Source organism: Bos mutus, chromosome 12 (genome assembly GCF_027580195.1).
Source record: "Bos mutus isolate GX-2022 chromosome 12, NWIPB_WYAK_1.1, whole genome shotgun sequence".
Taxonomy (NCBI): Eukaryota; Metazoa; Chordata; class Mammalia; order Artiodactyla; family Bovidae; genus Bos; species Bos mutus.
This window is the reverse complement of record NC_091628.1, coordinates 33,152,317-33,164,971: the sequence shown is the minus strand read 5'-3', so window position 1 is coordinate 33,164,971 and position 12,655 is coordinate 33,152,317. Positions and strand designations below refer to the sequence as shown.

At 43.3% G+C, this 12,655-nt stretch overlaps 1 protein-coding gene across 1 annotated transcript in view; it reads right to left on the bottom strand.

Annotated features, from left to right (window-relative positions):
- The window catches only part of LOC102277904 (phospholipid-transporting ATPase IB), a 124,906-nt gene that overhangs the window by 31,132 nt on the left and 81,119 nt on the right, over positions 1 to 12,655 (bottom strand). Inside the window, exons 32-35 of the mRNA XM_070380822.1 lie at positions 10,070 to 10,177; positions 9,503 to 9,591; positions 5,638 to 5,730; positions 393 to 487 (exon numbers count right to left, since the gene is read on the bottom strand). Coding sequence (XP_070236923.1) covers positions 393 to 487; positions 5,638 to 5,730; positions 9,503 to 9,591; positions 10,070 to 10,177 — 385 coding nt within the window. The remainder of the gene's footprint in view (positions 1 to 392; positions 488 to 5,637; positions 5,731 to 9,502; positions 9,592 to 10,069; positions 10,178 to 12,655) is intronic.

The window sequence follows — 12,655 nt, the reverse complement described above, 5'->3', positions numbered from 1 at the left end:
TGCATTAATGGTTTTTAAAAATTCAGGCAGTCACCTTTTTAAAAACGTGGTTAAATGCATGTAGCATAAAGTTTACCATCTTAAGGACATGTAGTGTCCAGTTCAGTGGCACTAAGAACAGACACAAGGCTATGCAGACACCCCCACCCTCTGGCCCCGGAACTCTCTGCCTCCGCAACCTGAGACTCCCCTCGCCCCTCCCCTGGAAACCCTGCTCTCCCTCTGAGAATCTGACTGCTCCCGGGACCTCATGTCTGTGGGGTCACACAGTACTTGTCCTTTCGTGCCTGGCTTATTTCACTCAGCATGTGCCTTCAAGGAGGAGGACCTCACGTTTAACCGCCCATCCTTCTGTGAGTCAATGACATCTCCATGTTGTGCGTGTGACTTACGTGGGGCACCTAGGTCAACAGAGTTGTTCCGGAAGATCACCTGACAGGGCCTGGGACTCGCGGACCTTTGGAGATTCACTTCCTCCACCTTGAAACTAAATCAAACACAGACTGGCTTTAGTTCGTTGCGTACTAAGTTGTGTTAGTCGTGTCTGATTCTTTGTGACCCCATGGACTGTAGCCCACCAGGCTCCTCTGTCCATGGGATTCTCCAGGCCAGGATACTGGAGTGGGTTGCCATTTCCTACTTCAGGGGATCTTCCCAACCCAAGGACTGAACCTGCATCTTTGTGTCTCCTGCATTGGCAGGCAAGTTATTTACCACTAGTGCCACCTGGGAAGCAGATTTAAAGGGATTTGTTGGAGGAAAAAAAAGTTTCAAGGTAAAAGTTAAAAAAAAAACTTCCTTACCACTTGGAGAATGTTCTTACATTTAAAATAAAATGGATATTATCCAGACACTCTCGGCAAGATGCTTCTAAAATAGTATTTTGCTGTGAGCATCTCTTATATTGTTTAGTCATTATGTCGTGTCCAACTCTTTGTGACCCCATGGACTGCAGCATGCCGAGCTCCTCAGTCCTTCACTATAGCCCAGATACACATACCCCACTATTACTCAAACTCATGTCCATTGAGTTGATGATGCTATCCAACCATCTCATCCTCTGTCACCTGCTTCTCCTCCTGCCCTCAATCTTTCCCAGCATCAGGGTCTTTTCCAATGAGTCGGCTCTTCGCATCAGGTAGCCAAAGTATTGGAGCTTCAGCTTCAGCATCGGCCCTTCCAATGAATATTCAGGCTTGATTTCCTTTAGGATGGACTGGTTTGATCTCCTTGTTGTCCAAGGGACTCTCAAGAGTCTTCTCTAGCACCACAATTCGAAAGTATCAATTCTTTGGCACTCAGCCTTGTTTATGGTCGAACTCTCACATCTGTACATAACTGCTTCATGTACAGCCCTCCTGTTTTCTCCAAAGAGCTGAACTGAACAATGAATATCCTGTTCTTCTCAGGCCTCTGAGAGTACCTTAGAGATCTTATGGCATGTATTTTCAGAATCTTTGCCCCAGTTTCCTTTTCTTACAGCAAAGCCATCATCTAGAGTGGTTCAAGATTCTTTTTCAAATTATTTATTTATGACAGCACTGGGTCTTCGTTGCTTTGCACAGGCTTTCTCTAGTTTTGTGAGTGCGGGTTCTCACTGTGGTGGCTCCTCTTTTTGTGGTGCACGGGCTTTAGAGTACTTGTAGAGTGTGAGCTTAGTTGCCCTGCGACATGCGGAATCTTCCCAGACCAGGGATCAGCATATGGGATCTTAGTTCCCGGACCAGAGATCAAACCTGTTTTCCCCTGCATTGGCAGGCAGATTCTTAACCATTGGACCACCAGGGAAGTCCCAGTCTGAGACTCTTGACAGTGTATGTCAAGACAGGTCGGCTCTGGGCGTGAAAGCTTCTCCAGATCCCAAGGCTGATTGGGGGACCACGCGGGAAAGTCAACAGTGAGAGAACCAAGAATCTTGAACTCCTACAACTTTTTCATTTCTTGCTCTCTTCCTTGGTGAACTGATGATTTTCTATAGTGATAAGCTTGATTCCTCTTTCTTTACTTTTGTGTATTTAATATAAGCTTTTGCTTTGTGGCTACTATGACACTTATAAAACAATTTATATTGGTAACAGTCTGTTTTAAGTTGATAAAAACTCAAGTTAGAGTGCATTTTAAAACTTTACACTTTCACCAACATGGGTTTGATCCTGGCATTGGGAAGATCCCCCAGAAAAGGAAATGGCAACCACTCCAGTGTTCTTGCCTGGGAAAGCCTGGCGGGCTACAGTCCATGGGTCACAAAGAGTTGGAGACAACCTCGCAACTAAAACAAACAACAACAGTGCTTTAGGTTACTGATGTTGCAATTTACCTATTTTTATCTCATGTATCTATCAACAAATGATTGTGGTTTTAGTTATTTTTACTACTTTTGTCTTTTAACTTTTACATTAGTGCAGGTTCATAAGTGATTAAACTCACCACCTTCACATGAGATTATTCTGAATCTTACTATTTATTTACCTTTATCATTTAGATTCATACTGCCACACCTTTGCCTTTTACTTCTTAGTGCCCTTTTGTTTTGGCTTAAAGAAGTCCCTTTAACGTTTCTTTCCCTTTCTTTTTTTTGGCTGCACTGGGTCTTCGCTGCTGCATCGGACTTTTCTCTAGTTGTGGCGAGCGGGCTCTGCTCTCTAGTTGCGGTGTGTGGGCTTCTCACTGCCGTGGCTTCTCTTGTGGAGCACGGGCCCTAGGGCACGTGGGCTTCAACAACTGTGCTGTGTGGGCTCAGCAGTTGTGGTGCACAGGCTTAGTTGCTCTGTAAGATGTGGAATCTTCCCGGACCAGGGGTCAAACCCATTTCTCCTGCATTGGCAGATGGATATTTAACCACTGGACCACCAGGGGAGTCCCCCTTTGAAGACCAGTCTAGTGGTGATGAATGCCTTCAGCTTTTGCTTGTCTGGAAAACTCTTTATCTCTTCTCCACTTCTGAAGTATACCTCTGCTGAGTGAAGTATTCTTGGTTGGTACTTTTTTTTCCTTCAGCATGACACCCTACTCTCTCTCAGCCTGGAAGATTTCTTCTCATAGCCTCATGGGCATCCCCTTTTGTATCATTAACTTCTTTTCTTTTGCAGCTTCAAGGAGTCTCTCTTCATCTTTGATTTTTCACAGTTTTACATATATATATAAAATATATATAACACAGAGTTTCTCTGGTGACTCAGATGGTAAAGGATCTGCCTGCAGTGCAGGAGATCTGCGTTTAATCCCTGGGTTGGGAATATCTCCTTGAGAAGGAAATGGCAACCCATCCCAGTATTCTCTCCTGGAGAATCCCATGGACAGAGGAGCCTGGCAGACTATAATTTGCTAATGAGTCTCAGTGAAATATTTTAGGGGTTGAATCTGATTCAGGCTTTCTTATGGCTTCATGTATCTGAATATGTGGACATATATTTTTTTTAAATTCTCTTGGGTAAATACCTAGAAATGGAGCTGCAGGGTCACAGGATAGGTGTTTGCTTAAATGGATTAGAATGACCAGTTATCCAAACTGATTGTACGAGAGTCCTAGCCACTCTTCATTCTCATCACACTTGATACTATTGATGGTACATACTCAGTTCAGTTCAGTTCAGTTCACTCACTCAGTCGTGCCTGACTCTTTGCAACCCCATGAATTGCTACACGCCAGGCCTCCCTGTCCATCACCAACTCCCGGAGTTTACCCAAACTCATGTCCATCAAGTCGGTGATGCCATCCAGCCATCTCATCCTCTGTCGTCCCCTCCTCCTCCTGCCCCCAATCCCTCCCAGCATCAGGGTCTTTTCCAATGAGTCAATTCTTCGAATGAGGTGCCCAAAGTACTGGAGTTTCAGCTTCAACATCAGTCCCCCCAATGAACACCCAGGACTGATCTCCTTTAGGATGGACTGGTTGGATCTCCTTGCAGTCCAAGGGACTCTCAAGAGTCTTCTCCAACACCACAGTTCAAAAGCATCAATTCTTCGGCACTCAGCTTCCTTCACAGTCCAACTCTCACATCCATACATGACCACTGGAAAAACCATAGCCTTGACTAGATGGACCTTTGTTGGCAAAGTAATGTCTCTACTTTTTAATATGCTGTCTAGGTTGGTCATAACTTTCCTTCCAAGGAGTAAGTGTCTTTTAATTTCATGGCTGCAATCACCATCTGCAGTGATTTTGGAGCCCAAAAAAATAAAGTCTGACACTGTTTCCACTGTTTCCTCATCTATTTCCCATGAAGTGATGGGACCAGATGCCATGATCTTAGTTTTCTGAATGTTGAGCTTTTAAGCCAACTTTTTCACTCTCCTCTTTCACTCTCATCAAGAGGCTTTTTAGTTCCTCTTCACTTTCTGCCATAAGGATGGTGTTATCTGCATATCTGAGGTTATTGATATTTCTCCCAGCAATCTTGATTCCAGCTTGTGTTCTTCCAGCCCAGTGTTTCTCATGAGGTACTCTGCATATAAGTTAAATAAGCAGGGTGACAGTATACAGCCTTGACGAACTCCTTTTCCTATTTGGAACCAGTCTGTTGTTCCATTTCCAGTTCTAATTGTTGCTTCCTGACCTGCATATAGAGGTCAGGAGGCAGGTCAGGTGCTCTGGTATTCCCATCTCTTTCAGAATTTTCCACAGTTTATTGTGATCCACACAGTCAAAGGCTTTGGCATAGTCAATAAAGCAGAAATAGATGTTTTTCTGGAACTCTCTTGCTTTTTCCATGATCCAGCGGATGTTGGCAATTTGATCTCTGGTTCCTCTGCCTTTTCTAAAACCAGCTTGAACATCTGGAAGTTCACGGTTCACGTATTGCCTGGCTTGGAGAATTTTGAGCATTACTTTAGCATGTGAGATGAGTGCAATTGTGTGGTAGTTTGAGCATTCTTTGGCATTGCCTTTCTTTGGGATTGGAATGAAAACTGACCTACATACTCAGTAGGTGCCAAATACATGGATATTGGTTGATCACCCCATTCATTTGCTTTAGATTTGCCTGTACTACAATGTTGCTTCCCCTAGAACTTTTAAATGTGCTTTTGGGTCTCTTTACCCAAGCCACACCATCAGTTGTTTTCCATCCTTTCCTTTAAGCCTAACAAAGCACTTAAATGTAGTAGGTATTCAGCATATTCCAAAGATTGATTCTTTGCCTTAGAACCCCTGCAAAAACACTCCAGATTCAGAGAATGCCAACTGGAAACCAGGTCACACTCAGGCCTCCAGTGAAAGCCCAGAACAAATGTCTGACATGGTTACTGAGAAGACCCATGGTCCTTTCACTCAGAACAGCTCCCAGGTTATGTCAAGCAGTTGGAACTGATCTCTCTCTGAGCTGGTGTGCATGCAGAGGTTAAAGTCTTAATGAGAGGAATGGGATTTCCTGACACTGTGGGTGTGGGATGTGAGGAAGAGGAATTGAGGAGGACCTCAGGATTTGGGGCCAAGAGCCATTGATTGAAAGGAAGACCATGGAGGGGTGCAGCAGAAGAGGGGCCTGCCCTCCTGGGGATTCAATGCTCAAGATGCCGAGAGGACCTGGGAAATCGTGGCGGGTCAATCCCCACCCCCTGGGAGGGAAAGGGCAGGAGGCGGAAAGAACAAGGGAAACAGGTTTTTCACAAAAGTCAGGATAAAGGGAATTGCCTCACCTCTGTACAGAGTCTCTGCGAAGTACCTGAACTCCGCTGCTTTCCATCTCCCGAACCTCTTCCAGCAAAGTTCTGTGGCAGGTGTTTCTAATCCTGTAAGAGACGGAAAGAGAAAAGGGACATAAGACATGAGCTCTGCACACTGGGAGTAATGGTTTCTCCCCTCCTGGATGACAGCTGGACACCCCTTGGCTACAAGCAGAGTGGAGGGATGCAAGGCAGCATGTCCTGTCTGCGTGTGAACAGCAGCGTCTACTTTTCTGGTAACTGAGAGCATTGCTGCTGCTGCTTTGCTCAGTCACTTCAGTCGTGTCTGACTTTGCCGCCGCAGGGGCTATAGCCCGCCAGAATCCTCTGTCCATGGGATTCTCCAGGCATGAATACTGGAGGGTTGCCAAGCCCTCCTCCAGGGCATCTTCCCGACCCAGGGATCAAACTCACATCTCTTATGTCTCCAGCACTGGCAGGTGTATTCTTTACCACTGTGCCAACTGGGAAGCCCTGAGAGCATTCTGGAGGTGGACAATGTGAATTAGCAACCAGCCACTTCAAACACTGCTGACTTTCTGTGAAAGCCTAGATATTTCTGAGTATGTGCTGAGCCTGCACACCACAAATACTGAGCCTGTGTGCCACAACTAAAGAATCCATGTGTCACAACGAAAGATCTCACATGACACATCTAAGATCCTGCGTGCCATAATTAAGACCCAATGCAGCCAATGGCACTCCACTCCAGTACGCTTGCCTGGAAAATCCCATGGATGGAGGAGCCTGGTAGGCTGCAGTCCATGGGGTCACGAAGAGTCAGCCACAGGATGGGAAAAGGTCAATGTTCATTCCAGTCCCAATAAAGGGCAATGCCAAAGAATGTTCAAACTACTGCACAATTGCACTCATCTCACAATCTAGTAAAGTAATGCTCAAAATTCTCCAAGCTAGGCTTCAACAGTATGTGAAGTGAGAATTCCCAGATGTTAAGCTATGACAAACCTAGACAGCATATTAAAAAGCAGAGACATTACTTTACCAACTAAGGTCCATATAGTCAAAGCTGTGGTTTTTCCAGTAGTCATGTATGAATTTGAGAGTTGGACCATAAAGAAGGCTGAGTGCCAAGGAATTGATGCTTTGAACTGTAGTGTTAGAGAAGACTATTGAGTGTCCCTTGGACTGCAAGGAGATCAAACCAATCAAGCTTAAAGGAAATCAGTCCTGAATATATACTGGAAGGACTGATGCTGAAGGTGAAGCTCCAATACTTTGGGCACCTGATGTGAATAACTAACTCATTGGAAAAGACCCTGATGCTGGGAAAGAGAAGGCAGGACCAGAAGGTAACAGCAGAGGATGAGGTGGTTGGATGGGATCACCAACTCAATGGACATGAGTTTGAGCAAGGTCCAGGAGTTGGTGATGGACAGGGAGGCCTGGTGTGCTGCAGTCCATGGGATCACAAAGAGTCAGACACGACTGAGTGACTGAGCTGAACTGAACTGACTGAGATGAACCAGAGATCAAACTGAAACATCCACTGGATCATAGAAAAAGCAACACAATTCCAGAAAAACATCTGAGTGACTGAGTGAGTGAAGTCGTGCAGTCATGTCCGACTCTTAGCAACTCTATCAACTGTAGCCTTCCAGGCTCCTCCATCCATGGGATTTTCCAGGCAAGGATATTGGAATGGGTTGCCATTTCCTTCTCTAGGGGATCTTCCCCACCCAGGGATCAAACCTGCATCTCCTGTGTCTCCTGCATTGCAAACTGATTCTTTACCCATTGAGCCATTGGGGAAGCCCAGAAAAACATCTACTTCTGCTTTATTGACTACACTAAAGCCTTTTACTGTGTGAATCACAGCAAACTGTGGAAAATTCTTCAAGAGATAGGAATACCAGACACCTTACCTGCCTCCTGTGAAACCTATGTGCAGGTCAAAAAGCAACAGTTAGAACTAGACATGGGACAACAAACTGGTTCAAATTGGGAAAGGAGTACATCAAGGCTATATATTGTTACCCTGCTTTCTTAATTTATATGCCGAGTGCATCATAAGAAATGCTGGACTGGATGAAGCAAAGCTGGAATCAAGATTGCCAGAACTACCAACAACCTCAGATATGCAGATGACACCACCTTTATGGCAGAAAGCAAAAAGGAACTTAAGAGCCTCTTGATGAAAGTGAAAGAGGAGGGTGAAAAAACTGGCTTAAATCTCAACATTCAAAAACTAAGATCCTGGCATCTGGTCCCATCACTTCATGGCAAATAGATGGGGAAACAATGGAAACAGTGACAGACTTTATTTTCTTGGGCTCCAAAATCACTGCAGATGGTGACTGCAGCCATGAAATTTAAAGATGCTTGCTCCTTGGAAGAAAAGCTGTGACCAACCTGCTGCTGCTGCTGCTGCTAAGTTGCTTCAGTTGTGTCTGACTCTGTGCGACCCCAGAGACGGCAGCCCACCGTCCCTGTGATTCTCCAGGCAAGAACACTGGAGTGGGTTGCCATTTCCTTCTCCAATGCATGAAAGTGAAAAGTGAAAGTGAATTCGCTCAGTTGTGTCTGACTCTTAGCGACCCCATGGACTGCAGCCTACCAGGCTCCTCCATCCATGGGATTTTCCAGGCAAGAGTACTGGAGTGGGGTGCCATTGCCTTCTCTGATGACCAACCTAGACAACATATTAAAAAGCAGAGACATTACTTTGCAGACAAAGGTCCATTTGGTCAAAGCTATGGTTTTTCCAGTAGTCATATATGGATGTGAGTTGGACCATAAAGAAAGCTGAGTTGCAAAAGAATTGATGCTTTTGATCTGTGGTGTTGGAAAAAACTCTTAGAGAGTCCCTTGGACTGCAAGGAGATCCAACCAGTCCATCCTAAAGGAAATCAGTCCTGAATATATACTGGAAGGACTGATGCTGAAACTGAAGCTCCAATACTTTGACCACCTGATGTGAAGTGCCGACTCATTAGAAAAGACCCTGATGCCGGGAAAGATTGAAGCAGGAGGAGAAGGGAACAACAGAGGATGACATTATTGACCAACACTGACACTATGGACATGAGTTTGAGAAAGCTCTGGGAGATGGTGAAAGACAAAGATGCCTGGCATGCTACACTCCATGGGGTTGTAAAAAGTCAGACATGACTGAGCAACTGAAAAACAACAAATCTAATAATATTGGCTCAGACAATAAACGAATCTGCCTACCATGCTGGAGACCCAGGTTCGATTCCTGGGTCAGGAAGATCCCCTGGAGAAGGGAATGGCTAACCACTCCAGATTCTTGCCTAGAGAATCCCATGGGCAGAGAAGCCTGGTGGGCTACAGCCCATGGCATTGCAACAGAGTCAGACACGACTGAATGTCTAACACTTTTTCAATCTAATATTTAAATATTCTGGGAGAATTGGATTTGAAAGACTCTTATGCCAAATTTTTTGAAAGTAAAGAATGACTTTCTAATTTCAATATTTCCCTTCTAGTTCTTATTTTATCATTAATTCTTAATCTGTGATCATCTGGTATCACATTTTGTTTCCTGTAAAGTAGATAAGAGTTCCACACTAAAGAGTGAAGAAATGGACCTCTTTTCAGAAAAAAAATATGAACTTTATAATATTTCTACCAAATTTGCCTCTCATACACTTGGTTCCATCTTTTTTTCCTAAATTGATTGCTGGTAAATCTCCAGTGGCAAAAAGCAAAGGGCATTTTCTTCCTTTAAAAGCTCCATGACATTTAATATTCACAGGGTGGCATTAAACTAAGTGTTTAATTTGAGAGCCATACAATTGTAAAGGATAATTAACTATGATAATATATTCTCTGGTTACCACTTCATTTTTCAACTTACGATTTCCACGCTACATTTTGAATCAGGCACACAATCGGGACTATGAAAAAACCCAGCCAAAAGTGTGGACACACCAGAGCCATACTGCCCTGCAAATAAGCAGAGATAAGGGACATTTCAATAAGAATCTTTTAGTTTGCCAACAATGAGTGCCAAGAGCAGCTTTCAGTTTCCTCCCGCCACAAAAAAAACAACCCGGAGATGTCAGGAAAGGCATGGATGTGAATCCATATGACTGCAGTCCTATGAATCTAGAACTACTAAATCAATTAAATAAACAGGTATATAAAACCTAAATATAGTATTAACTAACTTAATTTAATACCTTCATTGAAACGTTCAAAATGCAAAAAGAGAATCTCGAAAGCAGCAAGAGAGAAGTAAGTCAGCACATACAAGGATCGTCAGTGAGATCACTAGCAGATTTCTCATCAGTAACACTACGGGCCAGAAGACATTGGGCCCATAAATTCAAAGTGCTAAAAGAAAACTCCTAACAAACAGAAACCCAGTTTCTGGCAAGACTGTCTTTCGAAAGCGAGAAGGAGAGATTTAGAGCACACTCACCTGTCCTGTCATCTCAGGAGCAACAGGAACAGTGGGCCAGAGGGAGGAGTAAACCGCAAAAAACCCCAGCCAAATCATTATGCTGCCCCAAATAGCGAAATGGGTGAACTGCAGACAGAAGAGCAGCATACAAATACTTCAGCCTCCTCTACTTAAAAGGACATTTTTTAAACGCTATTAATCAACTATCAAAATCCATTTGTCCAAACCGTAAGGTCTCATAGGAAGAAGTTGATAATTTTTCAATTTGTTGCTATCTTAGACTTCCTAACATCTTCCTCAGAATACTTTGCTATGAACTCAAGTTTCAAAAACAACTGTACCTTGTTCACCCAAGCCAAGTGGTGTTGAGAGTCTTCAGCGAAAAGATCAACTCTCAATAGATGTGGTTCACTACAATTGGTGGGTGATTTAATGCGACTTGGGCTTCTGTCTGTTTATTAATACAAAGTTCTTTACAGTAAAAAAAAATTCAAATACAAATCATTGAGAGAGAAACATTTGAATGTATCATACTTGCTCCATGTGAATAACTGTGGAACAATGTCAGTAGGTGTGATCCTTAGACTGGCCGGAACTGGTAGGTCTTGTGTACGTATCAACTGTATATGCCATTCTGGCTGAGACCGCAGCTGAAGGACCACTGACCAGGCCTGAGTCTGGGAACTGCTGCCAGATTCTCCAATGATAGATGCTAAAATAGTAGACCCTTCTGTGGATCTGTGATCTGTTGCTTTGAGCAGCTGGTGTTAGCAGGGGAATAGGGAGGAAAACGACAAGGAGACCCATGTTCTACCCTTGGCCACAGTGGGTACACCTCGTAAACTGAGCAGGCCCAAGATGTATTATCTGTACATAATGAGGCAACTGGCTAGACTAGACCAAATGTTCTCATCCTAAACGTTTTTGTTTAGTTGTCAAGTTGTGTTCGACTCTTTGAGACCCTGTCTACTGTAGCCCACCAGGTTCTTCTGTCCATGGGATTTCCCAGGCAAGAATACTCGAGTGGGCTGCAATTTCCTGCTCCAGGGGATCTTCCCAAGTTGGGAATTGAACTTGTGTCTCCTGAATTGGCAGGAGGATTCTTTACCACTGAACCACCTGGGAAGCCCTCTTATCCTAATAGGATTTTGGTTCTTTTCCTCAATATTTTTTGCCCATTACTTAGTCATCTCTAGAGAAAAAACCCCAAATGTGCTACTTCTCAGAGTATATATTATTTGTTTAGGAGTCATTTTCAAGGGCACTTTTTCACACTCCTTAAAAATAACCTCTAACCCAAACAATTCTTTCTCCAATTAGAGTAAACAGAACTGGTCTTTTGAGAACTCTGTCTCGTGGTAACACAGATGGAGAAGAGGATCAGTTTGAAGCTATGAACTTCAGACTCTTCAGAACTGCAGTGAGTTTTCCTGTAAGAGTTCCCTTAGAGTCGACATCATGCATCATATGCAATGTGAGGTATTTCTGTGTGGCTTCGAGAGTATTTTCAGACGACTCTCTGTTGGGATCATCACATTCTGGGGGCTGCCAGCCCCCACTGCTGCTTAGAGCTGTGTTCTGTGTCTCTGCTCTTGCTTGCTTTCTGCACCTGATGGGTGACTTCCAGCATCACCCTCCTCCCCAGTGAAGACACTGCCTCCTCGGCCCTCCCTATAGGCAGGGCAGCATCAGCACAAAGGTGAGAAACAGGCCCTTCTCTCTCCTGCCTCCATCCCTACTCCTTCTTAGCCCCCAGGGGAGCTGGAAGGCAGGAGCCCAATCCATCTTAGGCCAGAAGAGATACCTCGTATAGTTCTAAGTGTGCTTTGGCCTTGAACTATTGCCTTATTCACAAATGAGGTTCAGTATACGCAGATGATGGAAGTATCTATGCTCCATGAATATGGTATAATACAATTCGATTGCCTTATGATTTGTAATAAAATATTTTTGTTCATAACTCCTTGGTTCCAATTTAGTGTTGGGGTCCAGTAGGGATGGTGGCAGTCAGAACTCTGAATTGATTGCATCAGAAAGGGAATATATCATAGGCTGCATCAACTTAGTTCTTCAAAAGTGACAAACACATAAAAATTCATTTTCTCTCAGAAACTTTTTGAGCACAACTTGAGACACAACTTATTTATAGATGTAAATATGTATGTGCAGGTACACATATAATTTATTTAAACTATTGATGTCATAAAAACTAAAATTCTGCTTAATTTATCAGAAATTACACTTGTAATAGTATCCTGAGGAAATCATTACTCATATCTGTAAGTACATCTGTACTGATAACAGTATTGATTATATATCGTTTACAGTAACTAAAGTTAAAATAATTATTCTAAAAATAATGCAAAATTTTTTAATAAATAAAGTAATGCAAATAATAAGCATCCATGTGCTGAAACATTATTCCATCAATTAATAAGGCATAAAAATTAAAAATTTGGAAAAATATTAAAGATCTGTCATTAAGTGAAAAAAAGCAACTTATAAAATATTAAGTACGTTATAATCTTGTTTTTATAGAGGGGTTGGGGAAGACTACATAGAACAAAGACAAAGAGTAGAAGCCAAAATGTCAACATCATTGAC